At 37.1% G+C, this 19,791-nt stretch overlaps 1 protein-coding gene across 2 annotated transcripts in view; it reads left to right on the forward strand.

The window, feature by feature from the left end:
- The window catches only part of ASXL2 (ASXL transcriptional regulator 2), a 133,267-nt gene that overhangs the window by 60,743 nt on the left and 52,733 nt on the right, over positions 1-19,791 (forward strand). The window contains exons 3-4 of one of the 2 annotated variants that reach the window (XM_053891078.1): positions 14,816-14,924; positions 18,684-18,834. In XM_053891078.1, the coding sequence (XP_053747053.1) occupies positions 14,816-14,924; positions 18,684-18,834 (260 nt within the window). Of the gene's footprint in view, positions 1-14,710; positions 14,925-18,683; positions 18,835-19,791 lie in introns of those variants that run through there. The other variant, XM_053891080.1, reaches the window with a different exon arrangement.

The raw sequence follows: 19,791 nt of genomic DNA on the forward strand, positions 1-19,791 counted from the left end.
TTTTACATTCCCACTAGCAACATTTGAGAGATCCAGTGTCTTTGAATTTGAAATGGATTTCTTATAAATAGCATATAGTTGGATTGTGGGGTTTTTAAGCCTTCTCTGCTAATCTTTGCCTTTTAATTTGTATATATACGTTATTTATGTTTAGGTTAATTATTAATAGAGTTTATGCCTGCCATTTTATTATTTGTTTTCTGTTTGTTCTGTTTTTGTTCTTCTATTTTTCTTTTCTTACCTTCCCATGGATTATTTTAGGGTTCCATATTGGCTTATTTATAGTGTATTTCTTTGTATATCTGCCTAATTTTCTTAGGGTTTGCTCTGGGTATTAGAGTGTACAATATGTGATTTATCATTCTGATGATATGAACATTTTACCACTTTGAAGTGTGGAAGCTATTCCATTTAGGTTCTTATCACATGATGTTTTAATTTTTGTTTCAATCATCAAGTATTAGCTAAAACCTCATGAGAAGGTTAGTCTATTGTATGTATGCTTACTTCTATTCTTCCTTCTTTCCTGGTGCTCTAGTATCCTTTCTTTTATTTTTCTGTTTAAAGAACTTCCTTTAGCCATTCTTGGAGAGTGGGTCTGCTAGCAATACATTTCTTTAGTTTTATTGTTTCTAGGACTGTCTTTATTTCTCCTTTGCTTATGAAGGACAGTTCTTTAGATCTAGAATTCTTAAGGAATTTTTATAAAATCAACGGTTCATTTTGTTCAGCGTTTGTAAGATGTGGTACTACGTCTTTCTGGTCTCTATGGTGTCAGATGAGAACTCTACTGTTGATTGAATTAGTATTTCCCTACGGGTAATGTGTTGTTCCTCTCCGACAGCTTTCAGGACTTTTTTTTTTGGATTTAGTATTCAGAAATTTAATTATGTGTCTTCATGTGCAGACTTCTTCAAGTTTATTTTATTTAGATTCATTGAGTTTCTTGAGTATTTATGTTTATTTTTCACCAAATAAGAGAAGTTTTTAGCCAGTAGTCCTTTGAATACTCTTTGTCTTTCTTTTCTTTCTGGGCTCATGGTATGAACTTTTTTATAACTTTAGTTTCTTTCCTATTTGTTGTATTTTCATTTTTTTCAGTAAAGTTTCTTTTATATTTTTTTTAAAGTTTATCTACTTTTGAGACAGAGAGAGAGAGAGAGAGAGAGACAGACAGACAGACAGAGTGTGGGGTTGGGGGGGAGGGCAGGGACACAGAGAGAGGGAGATGCAGAATCTGAAGCATCTGACTTGTTAGCTCCAGCCTCTGACTTGTCAGCACAGAGCCCGATGTGGGGCTCAAACTCACAGACCGTGAGATCATGACCCAAGCCAGAGTCAATGCTCAACTGACTGAGCCACCCACCTACCCCTGTTTCAAGAAAAATTTTAAGTGCATATAGAAGCATCCTTGTCTAATAATTTCAACATCTGTCTTAGTGTTGGTGTCAGTTGATTGTCTTTTCTCATTTAGGTTGTGATTTTCTTGGTTTTTGGTATGATAAGTGATTATTGTATTTGGATCCTGGATATTTTTTTATTTTTATTTTTATTTTTCGGATCCTGGATGTTTTAGTTTTTATGTTAGGAGATGTTGGGTCCTATTAAATTCAAATCTTTTATTTAAGCGGGGATTCACACTGCTTGGGTTTACCATGTGAGTTCTAGACTCCCTTGGTGGACTGTGATTCAATAACAATTTAATTTTCACAGCCTTTGCTTTGCTATTTGGGTCTTGTTTTATTTGATGACAGAGGCTCCCAGTGATCTCTGCTGTTTTCTTCTGAGGGGGTAGAAGGAGTTTCCATAGGCCAGGCTGCCTGATGCCTCTAAATGTGGGATAAAGGAAGTCTCCAGCCTGTGGAGGCAGAGAGGCTTTCCAGGCCATGTGCTTATGATGGTTCTTTCTCTTGCTTGCGCCACTGGTCTGCTGAGCCTGTCAGGGGAGAGAGCTAGTAGCCTTTGGCTGACCAGGACAAAGAGGCTTCCTGAACTGGGCTGCTGCTTCTGGTCTGATCACATTTGCAGATGCCACCTTGCCTTGCCTTGCCTTGCCTTTTTTAGTCTTTATTTTAAGTTTGAGGGAAGCTCATTTGCAGTTAAAACCATTTAATTGTATAAGATTTACCATAACTCTTAAGTTACTTCTGTGAGTTGGAAAATGCTAGAAATTAGTAAGATTAATGAATCAACTGACTACTTTAAAATTCTGAATCTTGGGGTGCCTGCCTGGTTTAGTCAATAGATCATGTGACTCTGGGTCTTGGGGTCATGAGTTCAAGCCCCATGTTGAGGCTACTTAAAAAAAAAAAAAAAAAAAGAATTCTGAATCTTGACGTAAGTGGCTATGCCAAGACTGAGAGTTCCGTTCAAAAGCAGAAAATAATTGTAATAAATAGCTTTGGCTGTTTAGATATATAAACTATATTGCTAAATGAACAAAAAATACCAAATATTGCAAAGATGCAAAATCACAACAGATTGTTTTTTGATACTTAAATCTGTTGAATTTTAATCTCTCTCCAGCTTATTTCTTTCAGAACTATGTCCATAGCTTATAATGACAAGTATTCTATTCTTAGTTTCTGTTTTCTTCGCTAATACTTGCTTTACTCCAAATAGTATGTCCTCATATGCAGCCCTTCACACCTCTTTAGTTCAGAGACATGCTCTTTAGGAACTTGGCCCAGCCAGTTAAGACATGTCAGCATCCTGATCAGCTGAAATAAAAGCATTTGGTATTTTTTTGTATGCAATAGTTACAGAGTGACCTTTCTTAGAAAGATTGTGTTTCTCTTAAAGTCTATATTTTCTTTTTATTATGTTATTTCTCGTAAGATTGAAAAGCAAGATGCTTTAGTTAATCAGTAGTGGAAATGGCCACCGGCTAAGATAGGAGTCAGGTACTTTATGCATATGATCTTTTAAATCTTTTTTTTTTTTTTAAGTTTATTTATTTTCAGAGAGAGTGAACGAATGAGCAAGGGTGAGCCGGGGGAGGGGCAGAGAAAAAGAGAGACTCCCAAGTGGGCTTTACACCATCAACGCGGAGCCCGATGCGGGCTCATGAACTGTGAGATCATGACCTGAGCCAAAAATCAAGAGTTGGCCGCTTACCTGACTGAGCCATCCAGGTGCCCCTGATCTATTTAATTTTAAACCCTCTGAAGTCTTTATTTCATAGATAAAGACATTGAAGCAGTAAGAAATTACATAGCTAGTTAGTGATAAAACTTGAATCCACATCTGTCTGACTCCAAAATGTAAGTGCTGCTTCTGCTGCCTCATTTTTTCTTTTGAGTAGGATCAGGAGATGGAGTAAGGCTCTTAAAGGAGTCTTTTTTTTTTTTTTTTTTTTTTTTGATGTTTATTTATTTTGAGAGAGAGCGAGTATGAGAGGGGTGAGGCAGAGAGAGTGAATCCCACGCAGGCTTCTCACTGTCAGCACAGAGCCAGATGTGGGGCTCAAACTCACTTACGGCGAGTTCATGACCTAAGCCAAAGTCGGACGCTCAACCAACTGAGCTCAACCAGCTGAGCCACCCAGGAGCCCCTACTTTAAATTTTGCTTTAACATTTATTCATTTTTTGAGAGACAGATTGTGAGCGTGGGAGGGGCATAGAGCAAGGGAGACACAGAATCCGAAGCAGACTCCAGGCTCTGAGCTGTCAGCACAGAGCCCGACACGGGGCTCCAACTCACGGGCTGCGAGATCATGACCTGAGCTGAAGCTTAACTGACTGAGCCACCCACATGCCCCTTTATTTACTTTAAAATAAAACAGAATCATTGGCTCTTTTTTTTGTTTTCTTTTTTTTTCTCTGGTGAAATGGTTTTGCTTATATCTTACTGGTACTGGACAAACCATGCTTTTGAGAAAACAGTAGTAGGGGAAAAAGTCAAAAATGGAAAGATAAAGATGAGAGTGTAAACAGTATACCAAACACATTTTTCAGAGTCTGTGTTTATTTCTGTGACCTCCACCTCCATGCTAGTCCTAGATTACTCTCTTATTTGTTTTATGCCCTTTGGCTACTCTGCTAATCCAGACCTTTCATTTTGGGATCCCAAAAGGGCTTCTCCAAATAAAAATTTCCCTCAATACCTTTTCAGCTGTCCAGTGATCCTTTCCCATTTGTTTCATGGTGTGTTTGGGGAGGAAAATAGTTTGAAGAAACTAATTCATTAAAGTATGGATGAGTCACATGCTACTTTGAAAAACTTTACATTTATGTTATTTCCTTTTTATTTATATTTTATTTTATTAAAAATATTTTTTAATGTTTATTTATTTTTGAGACAGAGAAAGACAGAGCATGAACGGGGGAGGGGCAGAGAGAGAGGGAGACACAGAATCCGAAGCAGCTCCAGGCTCTGAGCTTTCAGCACAGAGCCCGATGCAGGGCTCGAACTCACAGACTGTGAGATCATGACCTGAGGTGAAGTTGGAAGCTCAACTGACTGAGTCACCCGGGCGCCCCAATATTATTTCCTTTTTAAAAGTTAGATTCGTTGTTACCCAAATGAATTTCTTGTTGGAAGAATTGCTGATAACATGACCAAGGGAGAGCAAACAAAAGACTTTAATGAAAGGGTTTCTAAGAATACAAAAATTTCCAGTGACTTAAAAACCTACCAAGGTTATTTATTAATTTAGTGATTTCTAAACTCCCTGTTTTTCAACATAAGGGTTCTGCTGAGTTCTGTTTTGTTCTATGTGCTCTGTCAGGTAAGCATGCCATAAAAATCAGTTCATCCTTAGTTTTCAAGTTACTTAGGTTAAATTTTCAGTTTGTATGTGGATAATGATTACTGTGCATGTGCATCTGTGTCTGTATAGATATGTGCATAAGTGTATCAGTTGAGTGAAAGATTCTTATGTTTATTATCTTTTTATATTTAAAATTAAGCTGAAATAGGGCATTCAAGTATCTGGGGAACTAGATGACTCTACATATCTTTTAACCTTGGAAGTCTGAGTCTGTTATTTAATCCTATTGAAATTCAAGGGATTGAGCTTTGAAGGATAAATATAGAGTGTGTAATAGTTCCGTCAGAGATAAGGAAGCTGATTAATTGAGGCCTAGTTTTGACAAGCCTATTCTGTAGGAGGGAGTACAGAAAAATGAACAAGAGATTGAGATTAGAAATTAGGCTGGGTAAATTATTACAAGGGGAAATATCAGTAGGAATAAATAAATTAGACTGTTGAAGTCTGTTTTTTCTTTTTTTTTTTAAATGTTTATATATTTTTGAGAGAGAGCCAGTGAGTGAGCAAGCGCAAGTAGGGGAGGGGCAGAGAGAGAGAGAGGGACAGAGGATCCAAAGCTGGCCCTTGTTGACAGCAGAGAGCCTGATGCAAGGCTCCAACTCAGGAACTGCCAGATCATGACCTGAGCGAAAATCAAGAGTCGATGCTTAACCGACTGAGCCACCTAGGCGCCCCTACACTGGTGAAGTCTCTTAAAGCTCTTTATCAAAGGCTTGAAATGAGCATAATAAATACTGGAGGATATTGGAGAATTTTGAGGATGAACAGTAAAAGTTTATTCAATTTCTTTAAATTGGTTGCAGGAGGGGATGCCAGTGAGGAGAGAACCACAAATATGGGAAGGTATAGACTTTAGGATTTTATGAAGAGTCTTAAAGTACTGGAAGGACTGTCCTATGGAATAATGAAGAAATAATGGTAAACTTCTTCCCCCCACTACAAAGATAAATTATTTCAAGGTCATTTTGGAAAATTCACAGTACAGAAAAAAACAAAGAGGAAAGAAAAGATTGTCCCAGATTTTTTCCACTGTGATAGCCACTGATTTCCAGCATAAAATCAAGACTAAAAATGAAGTTATGGGAAGACACACTTGGCTAAGCTTGAGGAAGAATATAAATGATCGGAAATGCTTGAGGACATAGTTAGCCTCCACCACCTCAAATGCTTGTGCAAAAGATTGGACAATTACCTATTGATGTTTTCAGAGGAGCTCTAAGCATCTGTAGTAAATGGGCTAGATGACCTGTGAAGCTCCTTGTCAATCTGTGGATTTACCTGATTCTTTTTTTTTTTTTTAATTTTTTAAAATGTTTTATTTATACTTGAGAGAGAGAGAGAGAGAGAGAGAGAGAGAGAGACAGAGCATGAGCGAGGGAGGGGCAGAGTGAGAGAGGGACACAAAATCCAAAGCAGGCTTTAGGCTCTGAGCTGTCAGCACAGAGCCTGACATGGGGCTTAAACTCACAAGCTGTGAAATCATGACCTGAGCTGAAGTTGGACACTTTACCGAATGAGCCACTCAGGCCCCCCATTTTTTAAAAAATATTCATTTATTTTTAAGGGAGAGAGACAGAATGTGAGTGGTGGAGGGGCATAGAGAGAGGAAGACACAGAATCCAAAGCAGGCTCCAGGCTCTAAGCTATCAGCCCAGAGCCTGATGCAGGTCTCAAACTCACGGATCACGAGACCATGACCTGAGCCAAAGTCGCATGCTTAACTGACTCAGCCACACAGGTGCCCCTGGATTTACCTGATTTTTATCTGTGGGTGTTACATAAACTGAAAATAAGGTAAAGAATGAGTAAGAGTTGAGGATTTTATTTGACCTAGCAAGTCCACTTCTGGGTATACACATAAAAGAATTGAGGCAGAGACTTGAATACATATTTTTGTAGCAATACTCATAATAGCAATAGTCACAATAGGCAAAAGATAGAAACAGCCCAGATGTCCATTAATGAATGAATGGATGAACAAAATGTGGCATATACATTCAGTGGACTGGTATTCAGCCTTAAAAAAGAAGGAAATTCTGGAGCACCTGGGTGACTCAGGTAAGCATCCCACTCTTGATTTCGGCTCTGGCTATGATCTAATAGTTCGTGGGATCAAGCCTGAGTCAGGCTCTGTGCTGACAGCATGGAGCCTGCTTGGGATTCTCTCACTATCTTTCTCTCTGCCCCTCTTCCACTCTGCTGCGCATGCTCTCTTGCTCTCTCTCAAAATAAACAAGTAAATAAATAAACATTAAAATAAAAAAAGGACATTCTGACATATGCTACAACATGGATGAAATTTGAAGACACTGTACGAAGTGAAATAAACCAGACAGAGGAGGAGAAATACTGTGTGATTCCACTTACTGTTTATAGAGGCAAAAAATAGAAGGGTGGTTGCCAGGGGTTGGATGTAGGGGAGAAATGGAGAGGTGTTTAATGGGCATAGGGTTTGAGTTTTGCAAGATAAGAGTTCTAGAGGTTGGTTGTGTAAGTGGTATGAATTTATTTAAGTGTAAGTGAAGTGCACACACACAGAAATGGTTGAGTTGGTAAATTTTATATATAGCTGTTTCTGATTGTGTTCAGTTCTTTTTTTTAATGTAAATTTATTTATTTTAGGAGAGAGCATGCATGCATGCCAGCGGGGGAGGGGCAGAGAGAATCCCAAGCAGGCACAAAGCCTGTCAGCACAGAGCCTGACACAGGGCTCCATCTCCGTGAGACCATGACCTGGGCCAAAATCAAGAGTCAGACGCTTACCTGACTGAGTCACCCAGGTGCCCCTGATTGTGTTCAGTTCTTGTGCTGATAGCAAAATTGCAAATATGGTACATTATTTTACATTACTAAACATTTAAAATTTGCACCAACTTGCCTCGTCTCTCTGGTGGGAGGGAAATATCAGTTAATCATAAATTAAATGATCCTATAGTGTGTGTGCACGCACTAGGAAATGAAGACCTCATATTATCTGGCTCTGCTCAGTGCCAGTTCTGTTATTTATTTATTTATTTATTTATTTATTTATTTATTTATTTATTTCATGAAAATGTAAGAATGTGTACTTATGGAAACTTCTGCTTCCTTTTTTATGTCACCAGCACTTACTACCTTGTGGTTACAGAATAGCTGCTTTGTAAATGTTGAATGAATGAGAAACCAGATTAAAACAACTTTACTGAAGGCACCTAGGTGGCTCAGTTGGTTAAGCATCTGACTCTTGTCATGAGTTCAAGCCCTGCACTGGGCTCGTGCTGGGTGGGAAGCCTACTTAAAAGCAAAAACAAAACAACTTTATTGAGGTATGGTGTATGTAACATAAACTTCATCCATTTTAAGTGTACAGCTCAATGATTTTTAGTAAATTTACTGGGTTCGGCAACCATCAGCATAATGCAGTTTTAGAACATTTCCATCTCCCCGGCAAGATCCCTCATACACGTATACAGTTAATAGAAGTTCTCATTGCCAGGCATTAATCTACTTTTTGTCTGTAGATCATGTCTAGATATTTCATATAAATGGAATCGTATGTGGTTTTTGAGATTAATCATATTGTAGCTTTTATAAGTACTTGATACTTTTGTATTGGTCCATATTGTTTCCATAGCTTTTCTCATACACAGTGCATGTTTTTAGCTTTTTATTTATTTGACACATTAATTTCAGACTTTAAGAAAATTTGCAAAAGTGGTAGGAAGAATTTTAACTTTTACCAAAATTTCCCAAATGCTAACATTTTATACTTTATCATTATATCTATCTAATTTGTATTTCTGAAATGTCAGATTAAATTGTAGACTTAATGCCCTATTCACATTTAAACACTTCAGGGTGTGTTTTCTAAAGGAAAGTACATTCCTTTACATAACCACAATGTAACTCTCAAAATCAGGACACTAACTTTGATATAATATTACAAGCTAACGAACGCAATGTATTCGGATTTGGTAATTCTTCCACTGATACCCTAATTCAGGATATCACACATTTGCATTTTTTTCATGTATCTTTATAGTCCTTTAACTGTGGAGCTGTTCTTTAATTTTTGTCTTTCACGACGTTGGCATTTTTAAAGAATTCAGGCCACCTGTTTTGTAGTCTGTCCCTCAGTTTGGTTATGTCTAATGTTTTCTCACAATTAGATTTGTGTTGTGCTTGAGTAGGCTGGAGCAGAGGGTGTGGGAAAATGATCATGGCCAGATTGTATTAATAATTCTGGACTTGGGAGACACCTGGGTGGGTCAGTCTGTTGCGCATCCGACTTTGGCTCAGGTCATGATCTCGCAGTTTGTGAGTTCAGGTCCCACGTTGGGCCTGCTGCGGTCAGCCTGTCAGTGCAGTGCCTGTTTGGGATCCTCTGTCCCCCTCTTTCTGCCCCTCTCCCACTTGCATTCTTTCAAAAAAGATATATTAACAAAAATAATTCTGGACTTGACTCTAAGACATTGTGATATCGTGGATGAATTTTAAAGCTAGGCGAGGTGGCATGATCATATTTGTTTTTAAAACTTTTACCCTGGCTTCAGAGTGGAGAATTGATGGGGGTGAAGGTAAATTTACTGTCTCTTGAGATAGGGAACACTGGAATACTATGAGACTGGAGTGGGGGAGCAAGCCGTTAGGGTCATTACCACAGTTAGTGAATCTCTTCTCTGACATACACTTTATATATATTACCTATAATCTGTGCAGTCAAATTACAGAGTAGGTGGTATTACCCCCATTTTACAGAGGAGACAATGAAGATTAAGGGCATTTAAAGTGACTTGCCTGTGGCCACTCTCAGATCTGTATTCAGATGAGTGTGAATATATGTCTGGCTTTTTTTTGCCACATGGTGATGCCTCCTTTCATTAGTTTCTATATGTAATGTTTCACCTGAGCAGTGTAATTACAAACCTCAGGTCTTTTCAGCCCTACTCAATACTGCTGAGTTACAACTCTTCCTGCAAAGAGAACTAAATAAGGCCGTTGGCAGTATAACTGAAGTTACTTCTATTTTGGGGACTTGTGTATGAAACATCTTACTGTATTCCTTTACATGAGGTAGATTCAGCACAAAATTAGAGCACGTGTTCCTTTCCCTCCTCCCCAACTCTACTTTCTTGAGCATGGGTAAGAAAAATTAGAAGCTGCATTGTCTCATGAATTATGTAATCTCGAGGCGTTCTTGCTTCAGGTGTCAGGACTTACCTCATACTGTACTTAAACTTCACTTTACGTTGGTATTGATCTTCTGAGTACCAGGGTTTTATCGCCCATTCACATGGAACCTATTTCTTTGAATTATTCAGTTCTTTTATTTAATTATATAATTCTGGAGTTATTTTCCTTGAAGATCTATTACTACCATCATGGGAAGTGTAGCCTTTTATACTTCTCTGCCATTGCTTCATTATTCTTAAAAATAAACTCTGCCAGGATTTTCTGACTTTTTGTATTTTCCTGAAACCAAATCTAAGTTTTTGTTTTAATTAGTATAGTATTCTGTATATCTTGTGGGTTATTCAGAACTTCCCTATTTCCTTTAAAGGAAAATTATACCCAGATTTGCAAGGAAAATATTATGATGGTGTTTTTAAGACTTTTACCACATCTTTTCACCAGATGTGTATCATTTACTTTCATTTCTTGGGTTTTCCTTTAAGGAGTTTTTTTGGTTTGGGTTGTTTTGTTTCTGTTTTTGTGTTTTGGATTCTAGGTACTAGATCCTAGATCACATTATTTGTTTCTTTCTCTGACTTAAAGTACTTTATTTTTTTTTAAGATTTTATTTTTTTAAAGTGATCTCTACACCCAACATGGGACTCAAACTCACAGTGTAGAGATCAAGAACGCAATTTCTACTGACTGAGCCAACCAGACACCCTATTAATGTAGTTGTTACTGATTGATGTCTTGTTGGTTACTGTACTAATACATGGCCAACCATTTCCTTATTAATGAACTTTAAGCCATTTTCAGTGCTTTGACACTTTTAACAATGCTGGGTATAATCCTCCTATATATGGCCGTAAGTCCTTGTGGCCTTATTTTTATAGGATGGATACAAGTGGGATTATTGGATCAGTGGGCCCTAATTTTTTTTTCATTTCAATGGAAATTTCCATGTTACTTCCCTAAGATAGAACTGAGAAGGGATGGGAAAGGTGGTAATTTTTAGCTCTGCCAACAGTCTTTTAAGAGTACTCATTTGCCCATAACCTTATCAGCAATGGATTTTATCAATTCATTTGATTTTTTGCTTTTTATTTTAAAGTAATTATAGACTCCCAGGAAACTGGGAAAGTAATCCCATGTATACCTCACCCGGCTTCCTCCAGTGGTAACATAGTGCAACATCAAAACCAGGAAATTGATGTTAGCACAGTACTGTTAACTAAGATGTGGATTCATTTGATTTCCAGTCTAATTAACGGTATCTTGATTTAATTTTTTCCCCTTTGATCACTAAGAAGTTTGGGCTTCCTTTTAAGTGTTCTATAGGCCATTTACATACATGTTTTATGATCACTTATTCATATCCTTTATCCACTTAAAAAAAATTTTTTTAAGTTATTTATTTATTTTGAGAGAGAAAGAGAGAGCACAAGCTGGGGAGGGGCAGAGAGAAAGAGAGAATCCCAAGCAGGCTCTGCACCATCAGTGCAGAGCCCAATGTGGGGCTCGAACCTACAAACTGTGAGATCACAACCTGAGCCGAGATCGAGAGTTGGATGCTTAACCGATGGCACCACCCAGGCTCCCTCTTTATCCACTTTTTTAAATTGGTTGTTTGTGTTTTCCTAAAAGCAGCTCTTGTAGGACTGTTCGTTATTTTGTCTGCCATTTGTTTCACAGTTACTCCTTTCAGCTTCATATACTGTCTACAGTTCGGTTGATCTTATTTTTTTTCCTACATAGAGATGTTTATTTTTATTTAATCATTGTTTCTCTTTTGTGGTTTTTAGGTTTTTCTCTCTTATTTAGAAAGGTTTATCTATCTCGCAGTGATACACTATTTTCCTTTTAATAATCTCCTATTTTTTTACAGTTTGGCCTTTAATCCGTTTGGAATGTTGTGCATATGCTGTGAAAATTAGTGTCCCCAGATGAATAACATGCTATGCCAGCACTACTTAACATAAACTATTTTATTTACACTTCTTTTGGTTGCTTTTGACTTAAAATCTCAGCAGTTCCAAAGGTAGGATCGGCTTAAGGCAAGGCTTGATAGAACTGCAAAAGTAACATTGCTAAAATTATTGCTGTTTTCCTTTTTTTTATTTTGTCAATTCAGTGCCTTTTTGGGTGTTGTATTTTTCCCTATAATCCTTATCCAACCCTTCCTTTGTCTGTCCTATGTGTTGTTTACCCCAAATCCAGATACTTTCCTCATGGTCACATGATTGAAAGGTTTAGGCATTACTTCATCTTACTGCTAAGGGGAAGAGAGGGAGTTTCTTTTCTTAAATGCCCAAGTAAATAGCTCCTAGGGTTGTTGCCCCTGATTAAGTCATGTGTCTGTTCCTGAATCTGTTACTGTGGGGGTGGGGAATGGGGGTGCCTTTTCAACTGATTGGCTTTTTCAACCAGGAATCATGGTTTAACAGTTTGAATTTACACCTGTGATGCACAGGGGGTTGAATCTGTCTCAACCACATGTGTGAGAGTGGGAGAGGAATAATGTTTCATGGGAAATTTTAGGTATTGTCTTCAGAAGAGGGAATAGATAGATGCTAGGTAGTCAAACCACAGGTGACCATGTCATGAGCCTGTCTCCTTCCTACTACACAGATCATACAGATAGGTACAGAATTGTACAGTTAACAAAAATCTCACTTTTTACATTTATTAGCTGTTTCTGTATTTTGTTTTGTTTTAACAACAGTCTAGAGTGTTCATTTGCCTATTTATTTTGTCTTAGAAACATATTACTTCAATAATAATAGCATACAGTACATTTTAATATCTTTTTAAGTCTCCCATCATTTTTTGCCCAGAGATTTTTTTTAAGTTTATTTATTTTTTTGAGAGAGAGAGTGAGAGAGAGCACGAGCACAAGTAGGGGAGGGTTAGAAAGAGAGCGAGAGAGAGAATTCCAAGCAGATTCTAGGCTGTCAATAGAGCTCGACTTGGGGCCTAAGATCATGAGATCATGACCTAAGCCAAAGTCATGGTCGCCTGACTGACCGAGCCACCCGCCCAGGTGCCCCGCCCAGAAATTTCTTATATATTTATGTGATATAAACTTTGGAATTCTGACTAGAATTGAATTGTGTGTGTGTGTGTGTGTGTGTGTGTGTGTGTGTGTGTGTGTTTTAAGTAGGCTCCAACGTGGAACTTTGTACTCACGACTCTGAGATAAGAGTTGTATATTTAACCAACTGAGTCACCCAGTTGCCCTGCAGTATATGTGTTTTTAAGATGGAAGTTCCAAATTATGTAAACATAACTATGAAAATCAACCTGGAGAGTCTCAACACTTTCTTCAGGAAAAAAAAAATTTTTTTTTTTAAATTTTCTTGGTTGCCCTCCATCTTCGTAACAGTTTTTGACCCTCAACACTTTCATAACTACCAGAAGACAGTGGACCCATGGTCCTGCTCTCCCCCATAGACAACTCTTTAGGTATTTCCAAGATACCTAGCAGCCTCTTCTATTAGGCTTATTTGGGTTTTTGAGTGGTACCAACAGAGAATTAAGAGAGAGAACAGCTGGAAATGTACAAATAAGCTCAGGTATTAGGAGGAAAAAAACCTTTTTAAATTAAGGATGTCACACATCTATTATATTGCTATTTGTTAGGTAAGTACAAAAAGATAGGAAAATGAAATGTGGTAACAGAAAGGAAAGTATTATATTTATATTTTTTACAGATAATCTATTATATACCTAAAGCTCTAGAGGTTTGGTGAATGTATACTGAAATTAGTAAACATTTAACCAAGGTGCTACAAAGAAGATAAATGTTCTAAAGCCTACTTTACCTCTTTAAGTGATCTTGTAATAGATCTAAGTACAAGGGACTATTGCATTTTATATATATATGTATATATGTATATATATATATGTATATATATATACATATATATATATGGCATCACTGTGTCATACACTTGAAACTAATATGAGTAATATATGTCGATTATATCAATAAAAATGTAAAAAATAAATATGAGACCATATAAATGTGTTCTTTCACACCTCAGATTCAGTCTGTTGCATCAGTGTGCATGGAGATAGATATATATATGGTTTTTTATTAATATTGTTTGTTTGAATCTATATTTGTGTTCTTTCTCCCCCCACCCCCGTTTTACTTCTGGACATGTAAAGCTTGTGAAAACTTCTGCTAAATGAAGGAGAACCTTTTTTTTTTTTTCCTTTTTTAATTTTTATTTATTTTTTTTAAATGTTTTATTTATTCTTGAGAGAGAGAGACAGACAGACAGAGTGTGAGCGGGGAGGGGGCAGAGAGAGAAGGAGACACAGAATCCGAAGCAGGCTCCAGGCTCTGAATTGTCAACACAGAGCCTGACGCAGGGCTCGAACTCACGAACCGTGAGATCATGATCTGAGCCAAAGTTGGACCTTAACCAACTGAGCCACCCAGGTGCTCCCTTTTTTCTTTCTTTCTTTCTTTCTTTTTCTTTCTTTCTTTCTTTCTTTCTTTCTTTCTTTCTTTCTTTCTTTCTTTCTTTTTTAATTTTAGCTTTATGGAGGTATAAATTGACAAAATTGTAAGTGAATTACAGTATTTGTAAAATATATTTGTAATAACTCCTGTGAGGTACATGTTCTCTTGCATGTTAGCTACTGCATCAGGATGAAGAAAATTAAAGAATTAATTTTTCTTTAGATACACGGGGATAAATTTTACATCCATTTCTCCATGGCATCCTTTCTGTAGGTTGATATTATAGTTTATAAAATATGTTTATGTGAAATGATGTTGATCAGTTAGTTTTATCTTAAGTCAGTGTCATGTAGGATACTCAGAGGCAGAAACTAATCATTGTGTTCCTCTTGTTCTTTTTTTTATTTTTCCTTTGCAGTGGGACTTCCCCTCTTGCATGCCTGAATGCAATGTTGCACACAAACTCCCGAGGTGAAGAGGGCATCTTCTATAAAGTTCCAGGTAGAATGGGCGTATATACTTTGAAGGTAAATATTTTTGTTAGGACGTCACTTAAAAACTAAAATTGGGAAGAGGTAATATGTTCAACTCTGTATCCTGCACAGTTTTTTTACTAATCTGTAACCATCTGTAGGTAGACCAGAAAAGTAATTTTATTTTTTATTCTTTATTATAATGCTATCTTGAAAGGATGAACTGAAAATGACTTCCAGTGACTTTTTAAGGGACCTCACAACATTTGAATAATGAGTGTTACCTTGGAGCTACCACCTTGATGCTTTATATTACTTTGTGATTTTATTCTTGTAGCCTGGATGCTTTATATTACTTTGTGACTTTATTCTCCATTAAATTCAGAGCTGTAGTTCTCCTTTTGTAATGGAGAAAAAGCCAAAGTTCTTGCTTAGTGTTGGCCGGGTAGGATAAACACCGGAATATGGACCCAGATCTGACTGGATTCCTGACTGAGTCTTTGTTCTTTTTTATCCTAATAGTCTTGCTGATTTCTGATTCTGGCACTGAGGTCCCTTCAGTGACAAACAGGAAAACCAATTTAAAGGAGTTTGATTAAAACAGAGAGTTTACTATAGAACTATAAATTCTGAGGAAACTCAGCCTGGATCCAGGAGCTCAAATAATGTCATCGGGGATTGGTCTCTGTCCTTCTTTTGGCTTCATTCTCAGGCAGGCTCTCTCCTATTGTACATGACTTCACTGTCCACCCCAAATCTGCAGGCTGTAAGTCTGGAGAGAAAAGAGCCTTGAGTCTGAAGTGGGAGCCCTCCAGTTAGTTTTGATTTGGTTTAATTGGTTTGGTTTGGCCCATGTGTCTATACTTGAATAATGAATGCACTGAGGCTTCTGATTGGCTGTACACAAGTTCATGATCAGTCTCTCTGTTTTTTTTTTTTAATGTTTACTTATTTTTGAGAAAGTATGAGCAAAGGAGGAGCAGAGAGAGAGGGGGACAGAGGATTTAGAGTAAACTCCGGGCTGATGCCCCAGATTACTTTGATGTGAGTTTGAGGGTAAGCCCTCTGCCAGACGAATTCAGGAAAGGGGTTGTATGCCAGAAGAAATTATCAGCAGGAGGAGAATTAATGCTTGGCATGCACTGACTGTTATCCATATGTACGTGGGACTCTGTCCCCTCTTTTTAGCTTTGAGCTGTAGTCATCACTATGTTCAGTGGTTTTGTGTAGCCCACTAACATTAGAAAGTTCTAATTTACCTATAAAACCTCCTTTTTATACACTTTGTTAAAACTTCTGTGATTAGGGACTCTACTCCCACAGGGAGCTTTTTGTGTTTCTTTTAAGTCTTAGTTGTTCTAGACCTTCCATATTGTTAATAACATTAATTAAATGCCTACTCTATGCTGAGCACTGTGGAGGTCATAAAGAAGAAACTGGACGCTGATCTCTCAACTCTCACATAGTTATTAAAGCAATTGCATACTGACAAAATGTACTGTGATATAAAGTACTATACTATAAGGCCTCATGATCATGTAGAGAAATAAAGATTAATTTTGAAAAGAAGGATCTAGAAAGCTTTTTTTTTTTTTAACTTGTAAGATTTGGGATAAACTTTTACAAATAAGTAATGGGAGGGGGGCCTTCCAAGGATAAGGAAATAGCTTAAGTAAAGGCACAGATAGAAAGATTCAGAATGGATTTGAAAATAGAGTAAATTAGACTGGTTACCATAATCTGTGTGTGGGCTAGTGTGGTAACGAGTTGGGGGTGGGGTTAACATGAGGTAAAGATCCAACTTTGGAGGCTTTTGAAGACCTGACTTAGCAGTTTGAGAGAGAAAAAAAGAGAGATAGCTGAGGAGAGATAGCTGAGAAGCTCTGTTTTAATAGCTCTTATAAAATAGCATGATCAAATCTGTTAGGAAGATAATTCAAGTAGGATCGATTTAAGGATAAAGCAGGGATTGTTTGCAAGAGATAATTGACCTGAACCATGAGAGTGGTAGAAGAGATAGAGGCGAGGGACATTACAGAAATAAAATGTATACTATATGGAGTTGGTAATGATGAGGTGAAATGATTCTGAGATTTGGGGCGTGCACAGTTGACCAGTTGATCCTGAAAGGGTCACAAGTTTAAGTTTAAGAAGCATTATGTTTGTACTTAAAATACTTGTTGAACCTATGGGTCAGGAGGTCTGGCTGGCAACTAACTGTAAAAGTCCTGCATTTTGAAGGAAAGAATACAAAAATATAGGGTGTGTATTTTAAGAAAGTATATAACATAAGAAATGACTTAGAAATGGCACTAGGATATAAACATAAGTGGGAAGTATCAGTTCCTTACTAGATCAGAGGTTATTATCTTGGCTGTAATGTTCTGAGTGCCAGTTGTAGGTAGGAGGGTTACATGTCGGAATTATTTTTTATCTGATTATAAAAATTAATTATGTGGGAAAATAAAAAAAATACATTGAGAGGAAAAAAGAACCATCCATAGTTTCATACCTTAGAAATAACAATAAAATGTATATTTATGTGTGTATATTTTTATATACTATATACATATATAGTAGTTAATATTTATTAAGCTCTTATTATATGCCAGGCACTATTCTAAGCATTTTACATTTAACTCATTTAATTTCTGAATAATCTTTTAAGGTAGGTACTATTATCCCCATGGTATAGACAGGTAAACTGAAGCATATGAGGTTAAGACTTTGGCCAAAGCTGCATAATTAGAAGATAAAGCCAGAATTCAAACCCAGAAAGTTTTTATTTCCAAGTTCTTGATCTTGCAGCATATACTGTTATATTTCTCATATACTGTGCTGACACAGGTTATCCTTTCTGATTAGCAATCTCACTATCCAACGTAGAAACCAAAGATTCTTATGAGTTTTTTTTTTTTTTTTTAATTTTTTTTTAATGTTTATTTATTTTTGACAGAGATAGAATGTGAGTGGGTTAGGGGCAGAGAGAGAGGGAGACACAGAAGCAGAAGCAGGCTCCAGGCTCTGAGCTGTCAGCACAGAACCCGATGCGGGGCTTGAACTCACAAGCTGTGAGATCATGACCTGAGCCAAAGTCAGACGCTCAACCGACTGAGCCACCCAGGCACCCAAGTGTTTAAAAAAATTATTCCTTTTGCGGTGCCTGGCTGGCTCAGTTGGTAGGGCATTCTGGTAGAGCACGTGATTCTTGATCTTGGGGTTGTAAGTTCGAGCCCCATGTTTTAAGATTACTTAAAAATACAAAAAAAATTTTTAATTTCTTTTATATTTGACTCTTGCTACTTATTAACCAATATGTAGGAATCAGATTCAAATAATACAGTATCTGTTCCTAACCAGACTCAACTGAATTCATAATACATAATGGTACATACATGCAAATTGTGTGTGTGTGTGTGTGTGTGTGTGTGTGTGTGTGTATATATATATGGATGATGAATATATCTACCTTTTACAAAATTTTTATTATATACTTGTTTTATTCTGAACATTTCCTCATTTACTTGGACTTAATATATTTCCAGTTTTTGTCTAATTTGAGCCTCTGTATTGTGCTTGCATATGATTGTCATGTATAATTTTTATCTTTGGATGTAGATGGAAACATTAGCTAAATTGACCCAAAGAAGAGAGATGACAGGAATTCAGAAAATATTGCTGGTTCTGCTACTGAATCCTATAATACTAAAAATTAATCAGCACAGTTAAGTTGCAAACAATGCATATCAGAAATTTAATTCCTATTTGCTGAAATGGTAATGATTAATCCTAATTGGATGCCTACATTTTCAGAAAGATGTGCCGGATGGGGTGAAAGAGCTATCAGAAGGTTCAGAAGAAAGCAGTGATGGTCAGTCAGATTCCCAGAGTTCTGAGAACAGCAGCAGCAGCAGTGATGGTGGCAGCAACAAGGAGGGAAAAAAGAGCAGGTGGAAAAGGAAAGGTAAATCCACCTGATCTCTCAATAAAGTACTGAATGCTATAGGGCAAATGCCCTTGTTAGCTCCTCTTTTTTCAGACCCTAGGACAGTCCGTCGCTTTCCCTTTCCCTTTAGATCGGTACCGGCCAGTTGAATTTCTTGCAGTGATGGAAATGCCCTGTGTCTATGGAGGTCCAACCCACCATAGCCAGTAGCTACACATGTCTATTGAGCCCTTCAAATATGGCAGTTTGGGAACTGAATTTTTATTCTTTTTTAACTTAAATAGCCACATGTGGCTAGTGGCTATCGGTTGGACAACATAGCTCTAGGTTTTTTTATTTATTTATTTTTATTTTTATTTTTTTCAGTATATGAAATTTATTGTCAAATTGGTTTCCATATATAGCTCTAGGTTTTATCTGGATTTATTTTCAGTTCTTGGTCAGCCATAGCCTTTTTTTTTTTTTTTTTTTAAAGACTGTTCTGATTTTTTTTCTTGTCTCTTTAACCTTCTCTTCTAAAATTTGAGCATTTTTTGCTCTAACAGCTATATGCTTACTAGGAAAAGAATGCTTTTCATTTCTGCTAGCAAAGCCTAAATTTAGTCTGATGGTCTTTGCTCTTTCCTGCTTGGTGTCTGCTTCATAGCTTATCCAAAAAACTTTTTTTAGGGAATAGTGTCTTTGTTGCTACAACTTACCTGAGATGGATTTTCCACTTAAGGATGCATTTTATTATCTATTCTTGCCGATTATCTGTAGCTTCTTGTCAGAGTCTTCTTAAAGAGGGCAAATTGTTTTCACCTCAGTATTCATAAATTCAGCTGTACATGCAGGGCAGATTTTAAGCCAGATCATGGTGGTTTCTTTACAAGGACTCATATTCCAGAACAAAATAGACATCCGAGAGTGTCCCTAGCTTGGATATCCTCTTAGGTTTGTGTTATAGGTCAACTCTCTTTGGATCTAGAAACGAGA

Source organism: Panthera pardus, unplaced genomic scaffold (genome assembly GCF_024362965.1).
Source record: "Panthera pardus isolate Hobbes unplaced genomic scaffold, ASM2436296v1 HiC_scaffold_26, whole genome shotgun sequence".
Lineage (NCBI taxonomy): Eukaryota > Metazoa > Chordata > Mammalia > Carnivora > Felidae > Panthera > Panthera pardus.